The sequence below is a fragment of the Eschrichtius robustus genome, chromosome 14, assembly GCF_028021215.1.
Source record: "Eschrichtius robustus isolate mEscRob2 chromosome 14, mEscRob2.pri, whole genome shotgun sequence".
Classification (NCBI taxonomy): domain Eukaryota; kingdom Metazoa; phylum Chordata; class Mammalia; order Artiodactyla; family Eschrichtiidae; genus Eschrichtius; species Eschrichtius robustus.
In genome coordinates this window covers 46,878,098-46,895,708 of record NC_090837.1, presented here as the reverse complement: position 1 = coordinate 46,895,708, position 17,611 = coordinate 46,878,098, and the positions used below count along the sequence as shown (strand labels likewise).

The 17,611-nt window shown below is 39.1% G+C and overlaps 1 protein-coding gene across 2 annotated transcripts in view; it reads left to right on the top strand.

Annotated features, from left to right (window-relative positions):
* DSC2 (desmocollin 2) overlaps window positions 1-8,824 on the top strand; it is a 32,722-nt gene extending 23,898 nt beyond the window's left edge. The window contains exons 12-17 of one of the 2 annotated variants that reach the window (XM_068562385.1): window positions 681-908; window positions 3,626-3,862; window positions 4,243-4,367; window positions 5,617-5,904; window positions 6,425-6,468; window positions 6,553-6,681. In XM_068562385.1, the coding sequence (XP_068418486.1) occupies window positions 681-908; window positions 3,626-3,862; window positions 4,243-4,367; window positions 5,617-5,904; window positions 6,425-6,451 (905 nt within the window). In that variant the 3' untranslated portion in view covers window positions 6,452-6,468; window positions 6,553-6,681. Of the gene's footprint in view, window positions 1-680; window positions 909-3,625; window positions 3,863-4,242; window positions 4,368-5,616; window positions 5,905-6,424; window positions 6,469-6,552 lie in introns of both variants that reach the window. The other variant, XM_068562383.1, reaches the window with a different exon arrangement.
* The last annotated feature ends 8,787 nt before the right edge of the window (window positions 8,825-17,611 follow it).

Below are 17,611 nucleotides of genomic sequence, written 5' to 3'. Positions count from 1 at the left end.
TTATTGAATATGTAGACAGATGAGTTCCTTAGGCTACACCTCAGAGTGATTATTCTGGTTTGAAAGTGTTTTTCCACTTCTGGAGTCTTTCATGCTTTGAACATTTCCGTGTGCTAGTTTTGTTCTAATCTCCCAAATACATGCCTTCTGTCTTTCACTTTTCCTGCCCCCAAATCTTAAGTGTTTTCTAAATGCATATTAAACTCCAAGCTCCCTACGTTGGCTTTCAAGGACCCTTGGTTCTTCTTTCCAGCGTCACCTCGCACCAGTGTGCCTTCCCCTTCATTATGTCCAGAGCATAGGTGTGTGTATGTGCTTTCCCACCTCCTTAAATCTTCTTGTGCTTTTCAATATACCAGAAATATCCTTGTTTGGTCCCCTCTTCCTTCCTCTTTTTAAAACTCTGTCAAAGCTCACCTCCATAAAAGTTCCCATGTCTATTGCAGCTCTTTAGTGAATGAATGACAAATCTAAATAGCAGTTATTTTCTGTACAACCCATTTGAAATTGATAATGTCTTTCTCTTAACTTACCTTAAGGACATAGCCTGGGACTGTGCTTGTCACTCTCATTTATATGGTACAAGTACCTAATAAGTAATAAATTTTTTGCAATGTTGTAATGTCCCAGTGAAAACTCAAAACATTAAAAAAATTGTATTTTCATATCCAATTTTCTAGATGGGAGAACATGTACTGGGACACTAGGGATTAAACTCGAAGACGTGAATGATAACGGCCCATTCATACCTCAGCGCACAGTGACAATCTGTAAAACTGTCATGTCATCGGCGGAGATTGTGGCCGTAGATCCCGATGAACCCATACACGGCCCACCCTTTGAGTTCAGTTTGGACGGTGCTTCTGATTCAGAAGTACTTAGAATGTGGAGACTGACAAGAATTAACGGTATGTATTTTTAAACATTACTTTGTCCTTCTCAGCATCAGGATATCTAAAATATTTTTTTTTCTTGATGGAGTAGAAGAATAATTCACTGAATGGTAACTGCCAACAAAAGAACATGAGTTTCTCAGTGTTGGTGTGGTGGGAAGTGCCAGTCTCTGATCAGTCCTGTGCCAGGATTCCCTTTGGTGTTGGGTGAATTCTCATTCGTACTCTACCCCCACCCCCACCCCAGACTAGGTCTGATGTAACCACTTCCTGACCTGTGTACCTCCCACCTACACAGAGTCTTCATATGACAGTGGTCTCCTAAGTCATAAGGGAATCCCCATCCCTTGCAGGTATGCTCCCCAGGAAGCAGACACTGAGACAGTCTTTCCAGGCTGAATGTTTATCAGGGAGTTTCCTTGGCATCAATATGTGTGAAAGGAAGGGAAGCAGGATTTAGCAAAAAGAGAAATCAAGCTGTAGCTCAGGCCAAAGGACAGCCTCGGCTGACTCACGGGGAGTCTGAACTAAATGGCCCTTCAGAATGGCCATTCTGTTCTGTGCTTTTACATTGCTGCATCAGTGGGTTGGGCTGCCCGCAGGGATGTGACCTTTGGCAGGAAGGCACAGTCACTGATGATGCTGATAGCCTCCCAAGCAGCTGGGACAGTACATCCCTGATGACAGGGGATCTGGCTATGCATCACACTGTCCACCATAGGATCCCTTCTTTCTGCGCTGCCTTGACTTCTGACCATTTCTTGTCTACTGTTTTCTATGTGGGATTCTTCCCCCACTTGGTCCCAGTCTGTACTTCTGACTTTACCCATGTTAGAATCTATGGTGACAAGAATGGCAAAAACAAAGCGAACCTCCCTTTGTCCCACCATTGCCTCATTCCCTACATCAGCTCTTAACTTTCCAGCACATTCTGTGTCTCCTGACCACACTACAGTACCTGTGCATCATGATGTCATGTCACTCCAGCTTTCACGACTCAAGATCCACTGTAAGCTGAGTGGGGGGTGCCTTTAAAATGCCCTTGAAAGGTTTTCATTCCCATGCTTTCAATGAGTATTCCTTGACTTCCTATTATGACAAGTTGCTCTGTGAACTGACAACATTTTCAGTGTTTGTAACAGCATTCTAACGTGTGCGTGCTTGAGAACTAACCTTACATTTAGATGTCCTTTCTACTTATTTGGTTTCATAATATTTCTTTTGACATAATGTTAAAGGAGGTGGTAATTTTAAAAAATATTCCTACTTAGTACAATGAAACGTTGTCAGGATTATGTTGGTCAAAACTTTGTTAGTTTAAAGTTTTACTGGGCTGTGAAAGAGCCCAAAAGCCTGGGAAATGCCAAGTTAAGAAGAACGTATCCTAAAGAGGCTTTAGGTCTCGCCATGCTATTTATTCTTCTTGGGCATCAATTTACTCATGTGTAAAATGGGATTATTGGGGGAAGTAAACAAGATAGTCAATGCAATAGACCATGGCACGTTTTGAATCATAAATTGTGGTTTTGTTAGTCTTATTATGATTTCTTACACATACATAGACTCACTGGGTTAACCATGCTTTCTCTTAAAATTGACTTGATTCAGTGATTGTTTTTTTTTTTACCCAAATATCCAAGTTTATATTTAGAGCTTCAAATTATGAAATAATGAAAATGTCACACTGAGCCAGTTAAATGGGGAGGATTATTCTTGGGCATGGGCATGTGTCATCTACATGTAGAGTAGTATATTTTTGGCGTTCCCAAGACTAGGATTTTGACCTGGATATTTTCTACTCTTTTTTTTTTTTTTTTTTAATAAATTTATTTATTTTATTTATTTATTTTTAGCTGTGTTGGGTCTTCATTGCTGCACGCGGGCTTTCTCTAGTTGCGGCGAGCAGGGGCTACTCTTCATTGCAGTGCGCGGGCTTCTCATTGCAGTGATTTTTCTTGTTGCGGAGCACCGGCTCTAGGTGCGCAGGCTTCAGTAGTTGTGGCGCACGGGCTCAGTAGTTGTGGCTCGTGGGCTCTATAGCGCAGGCTCAGTAGTTGTGGCTCGTGGGCTTAGTTGCTCTGCGGCATGTGGGATCTTCCCGGACAAGGGCTCAAACCCGTGTCCCCTGCGTCGGCAGGCAGGTTCTTAACCACTGCACCACCAGGGAAGCCCAATATTTTCTACTTTGACCTAAAAAAACATACATCAAAACCAAAAAAATACAGTTGGTCCCAGTGTCTTGTAGGACCATGAGAAGAAGTTCCAGCAGCATGACTCATGCCTTGAAAATATGGTCAAGGTTTGGCACAATGTATAGAAAACAAAGTAAGGGAAAACATCCAGAATTTTAGTCTATGAAATTCTCTGATGAATCATGCATAAAAGAAAATATACACTGACTGGTATTTTAAAAATTAAAAAATTTTAAAGATGTGATAAAAATCAGTCTCTAAACAAGTCTGTTATTTGTGATAGGAAGGATTTGTTTATCCACAGATAAAATATATTATTACAAAAGCCAAAAGAAAGACCTTTATAAAAAGAGGCAGTGTAGGCAAACTTTTATATGATTAGAAAGACTTCGTCCATTCACGCTTACAATCGTGTAGCACTTGTGCCATTCCCATCAGGAATGTCCATTTGTAGGGAAATAATGAATATTCTGTCACTAATTATTTATGCTCAGGAGAAATCAATGACATTCTATAATGCTTGGTTTTATTTCCTTTCAGATACAGCAGCTCGTCTTTCCTATCTGAATGACCCCCCGTTTGGACAATATACAGTACCTGTCAGAGTTGCAGATAGGCTTGACCAATCACTTGTTACTCAGTTAAACGTGTTATTATGTGACTGTGTTACCCCAAGTGACTGCACCACTCATGTTGCTCCGCACCTTGCCAACGGAAGACTGATACTTGGAAAGTGGGCCATCCTTGCAATATTGTTGGGCATAGCATTGCTATTTTGTAAGTCCTTTCATGAATTCAAATGATAGCCTTTAAAATAACTTTCAGGACAAATTCTTAGAATCAGCACTGGTATCTATGGCTGCTCATTTGTATATAGCTACATTTCTATTTAACACACACATATTTAATTTATTTATTGAAAGTGCATTTAGGTATTATTTTAGTGCTATCCTAATTAGCATAGGAATAAAATTCAACACAAATACAGCTCTTAGCATTGTTTGTGGCATATCTGGTTAGGGCAGGCTTTTCTACTGGATGCTACTTTGACACAAGCAATAATATTTATGTTTTCTGGAAAGTTGTTTTCATATTTGTCATCATAAATTCATAACACTGTTTTACGATAAACTGAAGTAATCTCTCTCATCCTCCAGGTATCCTATTTACCTTGGTCTGTGGAGCTACTGGGGCAGCCAAAAAGCCAAAAGTATTTCCTGATGATTTAGCCCAGCAGAACCTCATTGTGTCAAACACTGAAGCTCCCGGCGATGACAAAATGGTAAATTGTTTGTCTTTTCAAAATACATACAGACGATAAATTGGCCTAACCAACTGTAATGATCTTTTCTGGGCAAAGTTCTTTTGAAATCAGGTAACTTACAATATATAAAATGTCATCAGTCCCAGGAGACAGATAAAATGACATTGATCCTATGGTGATATATGGCATTTCAATTCGGCCATATAGTGTTACTTACTAGTAAAAATCCTTCAGCATGTCATTATTATTTTCTATTTCAAGGGTGTCATGGCTTCAACTTTAGACCCAGTCTTTTTTATATGTTGAAGCTGCTGGTTGTGTGTAAAAATGTTTCATTTAGTTACTCACAGATCATCAGCATATGGTTTTAATTTCTTTTCTGGCAACAGCAATAAAATGACTACAGGCTTTGGTCATCGTGGGAAGAACTTTAATGGAGGCTTTCAGGCTCTAATATAGGTTAGAAAGGAGCCTGAAGTCAAATATATGAAGCAGTAATGCCAACAGGTGATTACACTGCTTCAGCTTTGATTTCCAGCCTAATATGTGGATGAGGAACAAGTAAATTCCCTACAAGAAGCATGATTGATGATTCGAGGAGGAAGGATTTAGAAAACAAAAGGATGTTGACATCTAGGAAGGTATTAGAAAAAATAAAACTTAGAGTTTCCTACAAAAACGTAACATGGAAAATTAGTGGCCAGAGCTTTAGTGTTCTTATTTTCTCTGCTGATTTATTTGTATTTAATTAGATCACAAGGATTTAGTATTGCTGCTAAGATTTTTACAGCAACTTTTATTTCTATTGATTTTGTTTCAGTTGAAGGGAACTCAATCAGACACTAAATAAAATTACTGATTATTATTTCTGTTTCTGTTCTAGTCAGGTGAAGGGAATCAGGGTCAATCCATGTGAGACAATAGTGTGCAATCCTGATCTTGAGATGTGAGATGCTGGAAGGATTTCACAAATGAAGTTGTACAGTAGTCTAAGAAGTTTTTAAAGAAGGAGTGTACATCAAGCTTTCTGACTTGTCTCAAGGCTCAGACCACTTGACATCTATAGTTTGCTTCTTGTATTGGACACTACGTGAAGTACTGGGGTTACGGTAGTTAGGTACTTGGGCTTGCCAGGACAGATGGAGTTCCCGCCCTCAGCATGCTTACCTTTTAGCTTGAAAATTCACAGCATTATCTGCATGATTTGCTCTTTTTCTCATTTTTTGTTCTCCTCCGTATTTCCCCAATGCCAACTGTTTTGTTTCAGTATTCCACCAATGGCTTCACAACCCATACTGCGGGAGGCTCCACTCAGGGAATTTGCAGCACCCTGGGATCCGGAGTGAAAAACGTAGGGCAGGAGACCATTGAAATGGTGAAAGGAGGGCAGACCATTGAGTCCTGCCAGGAGGCCGGGCATCATCACACCCTGGAAATGTGTAAGGGAGGTGGACAGCACACCCTGGATTCCTGCAGAGGAGGACAAGTAGAGGCGGATAACTGCAGATACGCGTACTCCGAGTGGTACACCTACGCTCAGCCCCGCCTTGGTGAAGTGAGTTTCCCTAAGTGACCTACAAATCTATTTTGCTTCCTTTTCAACTTTCTAAATGATTACAGTTTACTGGCCTGATCTCTATTTTCAATTAATGATTAACCTACTAATAAGAAATTTGACTTTCCTTAATTTTGATTTAGTTATGATCAGATGTTAAGTGGATTGCTTTTTAATTGCTTCTGAAATCATATGATATTCAAATTCTTTTGCTCATGACTTTGTGTTGCCATTTCTCATCAGACAAGTCATGTCTTAAAGACCAAAAGTGGGGTCCAAGGCAATTCCAGCCTGCACAGCCACTATGCCTATCTGGCAAGCTCTGAGCCCACATGCATTCAGGTGCAGTTTAAGGGATGCATTTCACATTAGCCATAATCTTGAAAGAGAAAGCAATGATTACTTAAAACGGACACTTGTATACTTGCTGCCACATGTGTGACTCTTAGAAACATGCTATGTAGTGAATTGATGGTATGATTGATGATATAGACCAATCATGGGTGTTTTTTATATGTAGGAATCCATTAGAGGACACACTGATTAAAAATCAAACAATGAAAGGTAAATCAAAGCAATTATTTTTATGCTAGTAAGTTTCGGTGTTTAAAATAGTAACAAAACATGCTGTGTTCTTCCTCTTGGCAGAAGGTCCAGCAGTGTACTCAGGATAACAGTCATATGCATGCTCAAGACTACGTCCGGACGTATAACTATGAAGGAAAAGGATCGGCGGCTGGTTCTGTGGGTTGTTGCAGTGAACGACAAGAAGAAGATGGGCTTGAATTTTTGGATCATTTGGAACCCAAATTTAGGACACTAGCAGAAACATGCATGAAGAGATGAGTGCATTCTATTTAGTCTACAAAAGCCAGTGGCTTTAATTGTCTCTTTTAAATTATTATTACAAGGCAGGATTTTTTTAAAAATAGAAGATGCTGTTTTGGAGGCTTTTCCCCTTTATTTTGTTGAGATCTCTTTAATCAAATGTGCTTTTACAGAGGGATGCTGTGAATAACTACACAAATTTCCTGATTTTTCCATAGTTTTTAATTACTTGTCTTCCACCTCAGGACACCTGCAGATAGACAAGTTGAGAAAGTCTGCATTATTGTTTACATTTGGGTATAGTGACAGCAGCCAATTTATAGTGCAATAATATGTAATTAACTCAAGTCTATATCATAGACTACTTGGAGTATAACCGAATGGAAAATTGAAGAGGTCTTGCTCTAACATTATCTTCAGTTACCTAAATTAATTGTTTGTGTGGTGCTTGAAGACTGTTGTTCTCCTAAACATTCTAAAGTGTATACACGGCATTCCTGCTATTGTTTTAGTCTTGTAACATGACCTTTCTTCGTAAAGCAAAGGGAGATTCCCAACTAAGCGTTGACTGTTACTATAATTCCATTTTGGTGGACTTTAGTTTCTGTGTTGTATTCTCTGTGAAACCTGGCACTGAATCTACATTTCCTCTGTTACCCACCTTCTCCGCAAAATTTAAATTAACAAAATGCTGAAGAATGTATTTTTACTCCTGCAAGGTTTTGGTCTTTGGTCCCCGCCACTCCCCACCGCCCCTTCTGTCTGCCTCTCACCCTCTCTCTTCCCTCTTTCCCCCTCTCCCTCTCTTTTTCCCTCTATCTCTCTCTTTCTCTTTCTCTTCTTTTTGTTCTTAAAATTCCGATTTGGGTTGGAGAATCTAAATATTTTTAAAAGCCACCTCTTTTTTCCTCGCTTGTAAAGTGACTTATTCTGTGTTTCTGCTTTATGTAAGCACCTGTATTCTTGACTTTTCTTAAAATCAATGTAATGTCGATTTTTTTGTTTCAACTGTTTTGGTGATTGCTTCATTACCTCCTCAACAAAGACCCTTTAATTTTGCCATTCAACTGTAGAAATATGTCACGCTTTTATTTGATGCAACATTTTATGTTAACAAAAGGAATAGTGTAATTAAAATTAGGGTGTGGATGTTTAGTATATAATAGTATATTTACAGTTAGTTCATTATTGCAAGGATACAGTTTATAAATGCAAAATAGTGATGTTTTTTGAAATAAGCTTTGCCATACAGGGATCGTGAAATCTCTCTAGGAATAACTTTTATAGCTTTTTAGATGAGATGGCTAGTTATAGCTATGTGTTTGTAAAGTTTTTTTAAAAATATTTTCAGATTACAGTTTTTACAAATGTAGAAGTGGTTCGAACTATTTAAATTTTGAAATAATAAGACAAAATTAAACTTAATAGCCAACCAAATTCCAGGCTACATTTCACAGCTGATTTCAGGCAATGAATTTTCTATCCATACTAACCATATGGACATTTTAAAAGTATTTCTGATATTTAGGATTGTTAATAATATGCCTATTTTGAATTCACAGGATTGGCTTATAACAATTATCTTTAAAAATTAACACGGTAATTTATTCAATAATCAGTTTATCTTTTCAATAGTTTCATCACTACTCAGTCAAAAATACTGTTTCTCAAAGTTATTTTTAATAAATTATGTATAAAATTCTTGTATATTACTAGTTATGATAAAGTAAATCAAGTAGTTTTTAAGAATCAGTGTCTTTGATTAACAATCATGTGTATGATATGAGCTTATGGGATTGTATTTTTCTTACTTAGAGAAGTGAGTCTCTTTTTTAGAATCCTGTTCTACATTTTTTAGAATTTTAGAGTTTGATTTGGAGAGGTAATTGGTCCGTTGTTATCACCACATTCATCTAATTTTACTATTCTAAAGACTGTGCTGCTGTGGGGTGCACAATTGGTTAAGCTGCATAATTTCTCTGTGTCTGGTTTTCTTCATCTAAAATGGGGAATAATAATAGAACTCCTTTCCTAGGGTTCTATTAGAGTGGCTGTAAGACATTTGAATAAAAAATCGTTTTTAAGCATGAAAGTCAGAGTGGTCCACCTAAAAGGCACTCCTAATAAAACCAAATAATTTTAAATAAGTCACATATACAACCCATTTCATATTAACAAAAATCTATTAAGAAAACAGGATAATGAAAAGGTTGGGCTTTTGGGGGGGTTATTTTATTTTTTGTTTTTCATTTTCGAATGTTTGTCAATTGAGCATATGTTTCTCCATAATGATCATCTGATGACTGGGTCTTATATTTCCTGTGGTTCAGAATATACATTGCAAAGATTGCTGAAGTATCTGCAAAGGATTGCTTTGTTTGAAATACTGTGAAACTACTCTGTTCAAATTGGCTGGAAAGAGGAACATCCACTTCTTAAAAAGGGCACTAATTCTAAAGCTCTTTGAAAATTACATGTGCTTAAGATTCCTCCTGTCAAGCCCATCCTTAGCTGCTCTGCTAGCTTGTTCTGCTAAAGAATGGTTTGCCTCCGAGGCAAGCAGTTGCTTGCCTGGGAGTTTAAGACTCTTGGCAGTCACCATGGTAATCTAAATGCAAAAACTCCAGAGACACTACCCTGATGCAAACTCCCAGCTCCACCCTTATTAGCTGTGGGATTTGAGAAGTCACTCAAACTTGGAGTCTAGTTTCCTCACTTGTATGACACCTGTTGAGGGGGTTGGAGGAGTCTACTTCATAGTTTTTTTTGTCAGTTAAAAGAGTTAATTCATGAAAAGACTTGGTACTGGGTTAGCCCTCAATATATGTGTCAGCTGCTGCTATTATCATAGTAGGAGCAGAGGATGCCATAGCTGGGAATAATCATAGCTCCTGTATCCACTTCTCTACAGCTGACAACTTGCCATCATGTTCCCGTTCATTTTCCCCAGAAGCTCTATCAGTGTTTTACCTGTGATGGCCTTTGGGAACTTCATGGCTAATAATAGTTTCCAGGTCTCTGATTCTTGGTAGTCAGGAAGCTATATCATATCCATAGCCCACAAATCAGTGTGTGATCAGTCTTAAGACTTAAATGAAAAGCAGATAAAATTCCTAATAAGCCATACATTGCCTCAGGAAGCAAAAAGGAGACAAAACTCTTAGAGATTTCCCCTACAAAATGTTGCTTCAACAGAGGAAGCCAACGGGGACCTGCAATTAGTTCAGTGCAATCTGCTTTTGTGGTCTCTGTATAATCATTTTCTGCTTTATTGGATTCCCTGTTTTAAGACTGGGTTTTATCTTCGTTCCTTTTCTTTCTTTTTTTTTTTTTAAGTGCAAAATCTGACTTTGACCACAAGCTTTCCCTTTAGTCTCTAGCAAAATCTGACTTTGACCACAAGCTTTCCCTTTAGTCTCTATCTCCAGCCTTTTCGTGGGCTCAAGATTGAAATCTCGACCCCAGATTTTGCCCTGGTCGACCCCTTAGGCAGTTAACGTCCTGAGGACAAAATGCTTTTCCTTCTATGTACCTAGAACCATCATTTTTTTTACCTCCTTGAATAATGAAGCTGTAAGAGGTTACATGATATCTATGTAGAGCTACAGCTCTTATCCAGTTCTTCTTTAAGACCTCTGTTATCCTATTATTTACTTTTAGGTCAAGACCTCTGTTAGCCTAGTACTTTTAACTTATTATGCGTAAAGACAAACAGTGCGTTGCCACATCCAATCAGGCCTTCCTGAGTTTCCTGTATAAATAGTGTCCTCCTTCTTATTACTTAGGCTTGAAGCTGAGAATCCTTAGCTTCTCTTTCTTGTCTGCATAGCACATCCTATTTGTTGCCCCAAACTGCCAAATTTTCTGAGAATTTTAAACACAATTTCATTCATTCATTTTTTTGCATACAGTCATTTAATGCTCTCCCATTACAGCCACGTAAGGCCTTCCTAATACAGACTGTTTGTGCTCATATGAGAAGGAACAAGCTGAATCAGCTACTTTTGCACAGGACAAGGCATGGTGTAGTTGTCCCTTATATCCCTACAGGAAATCTGCGCAGAGCTAAGAGGTTAGAACTGTGGAGTTTCTGCTAGTTGCCTGCTTGCTTTTATTTATGTTAGGATGCAGGAAGGAGGATGGAGCAAAATGCTGTTTCTTTCACAGTAGACAAATAGTAGGGTGACCTTGCTGAAATATTTGCTTGCACTATTTTTTAGAGTGTGGTTCACAGATCATCTACCTCAGAATCACCCATTGTGTTTGTTAAAATAAAGATCCCTCTGGGACCTCTCTGGTGGTCCAGTGGTTAAGACTCCGTGCTTCCACTGCAGGGGGTGCAGGTTTGATCCCTGGTCAGGGAAATAAGATCCCACAGGCAAAGTGGCCAAAAAAAAAAAAAAAAGATCCCTTGAATCAGAATCACAGGATGACAGGTAATTGGGAAGAAGTATGGAAGGCCGCACTTTTTAATAAGTTTGCTAGGTCACTTTTACACCCTTTAAAGTTTGAGAACCATGGATAGGGATTAGTATCTAGATTTAGGTGATTATTCAGAAGTTTATGAAACTGAAGTATTTAAAGTTTGCTTCTTCATATCAGATACATTACACAAAATGCTAGAAATGTAGCAAAGAGTTGAAACACATTAGTTTGTAAAATTCCACAATTTCAGTTGATTAGCCATTTCAGAATGAACTCTGCTCCGTGATTCCTGCCAACCACATGGAGGGGAAGTGGAGGCATGGTCTTAAGGTAGAATTGTGGGATGAGGACACTCAGTAAACACTAAAAAAAAATGAGCTAATTTTGCCACATAAATGCTGCTAACCAATAACATGCATGCAAATTATGTTGCATCTCTTCCCAAAACAAATCAGGTTGTCAAATCTCCAGAGACAAATGGGGCAAGGAGGGTCAGCACCAGGTGCAACAGGTGACTCTGTCCGTGAAGTGGCAGTTACTTGGCAGTGCTATGCTGTCATGTGGAAGCTGTGTCAGGCAGGGTGACAGTCAGTGCTCACTGGGTAACCATGATGGCTAGGAGCTTCAGAGGGTTTTATGAAACAGGGAAGGGACGTGGTGAAAAAGTCAAGACTTGCAGCTTAAGGAGTGTTCCCATGGGAAGTGGGCCAATTGGAAATTTTCTAAGAACCAAGGACATGAGGTGAACCTACAGGGAATGAGATGTTCTGAAAGCCAAAGTTGAAAGGAGAGGGGCGGGGTCAACCTACAGAATTCTGATACAAAATTACCAGTAAATCAGGTAAAAGGAATTTATCCTGAAAAGGTAGGATAATGTTGCAAAGATTCCACATACATTCAAGGATGTTTATCTCAGTAGCATGAAATATGTGGATAATTGGAAATAAGCTAAATGTCCCATGATAGGAAAGTAAATGGTTTATAATACATTATTGTGATATAAGTTACCATAAATGAGGATAACGGAGGTAGTGACCATGGGCACTGACTTTGCAGTCTGAAAGACATGAATCCAAATTGCAACTTTGTTATCACTAACTGAGGAACCTTGGTAAGTCATGGGAGCATCAGATTTGTTACATATAAAATGGGGACAAAATAGGAATAAATGACATAATACATGTAAAGATCCTATCTTTTTAAAATATTTATTTATTTATTTTTGGTTGAGTCGGGTCTTAGTTGCAGCATGCGGGGTCTTCACTGAGGCATGCGGGATCTTTTCATTGTGGTGTGGGCTCTTCGTTGTGGCACGTGGGCTTCTCTCTAGTTGTGGCATGTGGGTTTTCTCTCTCTGCTTGTGGCTTGGGCTCCAGGGTGCGTGGGCTCTCTAGTTGTGGCATGCGGGCTTAGTTGCCCCGCGGCATGTGGGATCCCAGTTTCCCGACCAGGGCTCAAACCCGTGTCCCTTGCGTTGGAAGGCGGATTCTTTACCACTGGACCACGAGGGACGTCCCAAGGATCCTATTTTAGTGCTTGACACATCAATGTATTAATAAAGATAGCTATTGCTACTATTGTTATGATGGTAATGGAATATCATGCAATTATTTTATTTTGAAGGCTATTTAATTAAATAAGAAAAGACAAAATATAGTATTAATGGAAAAGTAGGACAATTCTCTAGATCAGTATAATTCCAAATTCATATAAATGTAAGATTCTATGTAATATACTAAAATGTTGAGTGGTAATCTGCAGATGAAATATTTATTATGTTTTTGTGTTTCCATTTTACAATGAGCATTTATTATAAAATCGGGGGGAAATAATAAATGAAATAACAAGAAAAGTTCATAGGTTTTAGATTTTTGGAGATTTATAGACCTGTGAGAAAAAAACCTGTAAATCTTAGCCTTACAATGTCAAGGCTACAATGAACATATTACATTCACAGTAAATGACTGAATTGAAGCAAAAACAGTATTTTATCATCTCATAACAATTGAGTGCACTCATGTGTTTTTGGTCTAAAAATTTTGCATTAGCACACAAATTTTATCATCAGTAAATTTTCATGTGCTGGCTAGACTAAGAAAAAGTAATCAATTTACTAGACGTACCAAATGAAATATTTCAAACAGTATTTGCATGAGGGCAAGGGTGAACCAAGTAAATTGTTCATTTTGTAGCAAGCCAAGCTTTCCCTCTTCCTCCTGCCATAGACACAAAGTTAATCTTTGCACAAAGAAGACTATGATGAGGACTTGCCTGGTGGCACAGTGGTTAAGAATCCGCCTGCCAATGCAGGGGACACCGGTTCAAGCCCTCGTCCGGGAAGATTCCATATGCTGTGGAGCATCTAAGCCAGTGCGCCACAACTACTGAGCCTGCACTCCAGAGACCACAAGCCACAGCTACTGAAGCCCGCGTGCCTAGAACCCGAGCTCCACAACAAGAGAAGCCACCACAAGGAGAAGCCCGTGTCCCGCAACAAGGAGTAGCCCCCGCTCGCCACAACTAGAGAAAGTCAACGCGCAGCAGCGAAGACCCAACACAGCCAAAAATAATTAAATAAATTTAAAAAAGACTGCTGAGTCTTCATTACATTTTAAACATTGTGGTCTGGTCTGGAGTCTGTACTTTTTTTTAATATATAAATTTATTTATTTTATTTATTTATTTCTGGCTGCGTTGGGTCTTCGTTGCTGGGAGCGGGCTTTTCTCTGGTTGCAGCCAACGGGGGCTACTCTTTGTTGCAGTGCGTGGGCTTCTCATTGCGGTGGCTTCTCTCCTTGCGGAGCACGGGCTCTAAGCACCCAGGCTTCAGTTGTTGTAGCGTGTGGGCTCAGTAGTTGTGGCTCGCGGGTTCTAGAGTGCAGGCTCAGTAGCTGTGGTGCACTGGCTTAGTTGCTCCATGGCATGTGGGATCTTCCCTGACCAGGGATTGAACCCATGTTCCCTGCATTGGCAGGCAGATTCTTAACCGCTAAGCCACCAGGGAAGTCCCTGGAGTCTGTACTTTCTTTTTTTTTTTTTTTAATTGAAAAATAGGAATCATTTTCTAATTATTTTAATGTCTCCTTTATGCAAAATTTTCATATAAACATCAGTAATTTAAATTCCTCCTTTTTTGCATAATGCATATAGAAATCTTAGAGAATAAATATCATTTAAAAACTTCTAATTAATAAAGTTATTTCTAAAACTCTTTATATGGTTCATTGATTGTTCACAGGAAAAGAATTTGGATAGTTTCCTAGAACAGGATTTAACTTGCAGACACAGTTTTGTTTTTTATGGTTATAATTGGGTGCTGTTTCTTCCAACAATAATAATAATTTAAAACCTGCCAATACATCTTAGGTTTAAGCAGGAAAGAAAAAAACAACATTATGGGTTTCAACCATTTTTGGTTTTAACAGATTAATTTATCTCCGTAAAGATTTTTTAAGAAAGGGTATATGGGTCCAAAACTCTGAATTTTTATCTCGACATTCTTAAAACTCATCTGCATCTTTAGGTAAATCACATAACTCCTTCTTTGGGTGTATGTTTCTTCAATAAAATGAGGGGTTAGACCAGGTTAAATATCTAGTCACTTTGTTATAATTTTCTATGATTCCCTGTTAATTTAATATAAGTGAAGTGGTAATTCAGTCTTAGTATATCATTGATTTCCAAATGTCCTCCAAGTCAAAGAGATTGTATTGCAATGTCTGTGGTGTGTGGGGATGTATGTCAAGGACAGGGCAAGGGTAGTTGGATTCGTCTGATGTTAGCTCCATGCCAACATGAAGCTGGTAAGCAGCCCCGATAAAATGTCTTTAACGGATAAATGCACAAGTCTATCCCAGAACTCTTCTGATGCTTTGATTTACATAGTTTGTCTGGATATGTGCCTGAAACTCAATTACTTAGGGAAGTTCCCTTTTTCTTTTTTTTGGCTGAGTTCCTTTAGGAAAGCTTCCAATAACATCTTTGGCAATTTTCAGTCTCTTGCAAAACCCTACCACTTTTTCATTGTTTCACTGATCTCATCATTTCCTTCCTTTCTCAACTTCAATTTATTCATTGCTTTAACCTATTCCACTATAACTTTAACTTCTTTTCCCTTCTCTTCTTTGTAATTACTCAGCAAAACCCTATCACTGGATAAACCCCATTTGCCAGCTATTTCATGAATTTTACTTGAACCCTGGAACATGGCTCAAGAAAAAACATTTAACCATGTTGTCAGTGCTGACCCACAATTCTGCTCTGTTACCTAAGTTCAGGGTTTTTCAAACAGTGAGATACAGCCAACTGGTTGAAACACAGCCAATTAACTCGAGGGATGGCCACCTGCATTATTAATAAATTAGAAGGCAATGAACAGAAATGGTCAGTGTGTGTTACACATGGGAATAGTAAGTGTTATTCATGAAATTTAAGTTCCAGATTACATGTATGAGCTATGTACCAGTTCACAACATGAAAAATATTTCTTACTATAAATTAGAGTCAACAATTCAAAAGACTGGTCTAGTCAATTTCCTATTTTACACCTACTCTGCTTAAGTCTCTAGTCTACCTTCCTTGCTTAACATAACTTTGCATCTGATTTTAATGACAAAATAGAAACAGAACTCTCTCATCTTTCCACCACCAACTCTACCAGACTACCAACAACTATACCATGTACTTTGACCTCCATCCTTTATAATGGAAGACTTGCTCTGCTCCTATTTAAGGCAACCTCTCCATTAATACACTGGTTCCCATGACCTTTTGCTTTCTCAAGATCTTTGTTCATGAAATTAACCTCTCCTACATCGTCCATAATCTGCTGTTGCCTGGATCATCTCCAAGAATAAACAGAAATGCTTAATAGAAATAATTGTTAACATGGATATAGTAGTTTTCTTGTGCCATATTGTAAAAACTTTACATATGTTAATTCTTTTCATGCTCATTCAAGTTAGGAACCATTATTATTCCCACTTTATAGATGAGGAAACTGAGACACAGAAATGTTAAATGACTAGCTCAGGGTAGTGGTACTAGGATATGATAGAATCAGTATTTGACTAGGCAATCTGACTTGAGAATCTACGCTCTTAGCCACCCCGCAATTTGCTTCTGTCATGTGAATAAAACTTGTTTACCTCAAGTTGTCCTTCAGCGATTGCCTCATTTTCTCCATCCCCTTTCATAGAAAAACCTACATAACAAAGACCCAAATGATGCTGTTGCAGAAGCCTTTGAGTCCCATAGGACAAGCCTTCAACACCCAATTTCAGCATAGCTGAGTCTGACAGCTCCACACATCTGCCAGTGTACACCTGGAGCACCTGCTTCATCATCCTCAGTCCGCGTGTAGGTGGAGCCCAGAAAGTCAGAGGAGTGATTGCTCCTCAGGGCCCACGCTCACCATAAAGGGAAGAGAAGTCAGTGGACATGTGCTCCAGATTCCTGTTTGTTAAGGTGACCCTCCACTGGTTCCTCGCCTTTTGGTGTCCATGATTTTGAGTAATCTCCTCCTCTGGAATGAGGGCCGGGCCTCATTGACTAGAAGGCAGGGAAGGGCTTCTATTGACTAGAAGCAAGTCTATTGACTAGACTTGCTTCTAGTCAATAGAACATGGCAAAGGTGATAGGATGAGACTTCACCCACATAGCGTATGATTATGCTATATAACATCCCATTTTAGCGGACCGGGGAAAGAGCTTCTTCTTGCTGACTTGCAATAAGCAAGCCCATGTGACAAAGAACTGGTGTGACCTCTAGAAACTGCTGGTGGCCTGTAAGACTTAATGCTGCCCACCATCCACCCAACAGCCACAAAAAGCAGGCCATTTGTTACACAGCCATAAGGAAACCTGCCAAGAATCAGCATGAGCTTGAAAGTGGATCCTTCCCCACCTGAGCCTCTAGATGAAGATGCAGCCCAGCCGACACCTCAGTTGCAGCCTGGTGAGAATAAAGCAGAGCACCCAGCTAAGCCATGTCCAAATATTTGACACACAGAAACTATGGATAATACATGTGTGTTGTTTTAAGCCTCTAAGTTTGTGGTGCTTAGAATTGCCTGGTAATGTACTGTCTTTTCAGAATACAACTCTGAAGTGCAGTAGACCTCATTTCTCAGAGCGTGACAAGTGGGACTGAGCCCACAACATTACTCAAGTCAATAACACAGCTTTTAGTGACTTTTATATTTTCCCAGTCTCTGATTCTGCCTCCAGGATTATCTCCCAGTAGACTGGCTTCTCTCACATCTGTGTTTCAGGCTTTGCTTTCAGGAGAACCAAAGTGTGACAGGTGCAAGGAAGCGATGATCTGAGAGTCGCTTTTGCTTCTATTTCTTCATCACCTAACCTAGTCCATCTGTGGCTCTGCAATTGTGCCTTCGTCACCACTACTCCAAGGAAACTCACTTTCCTGTCATCACCAATGGCTTAGTCATGTCCA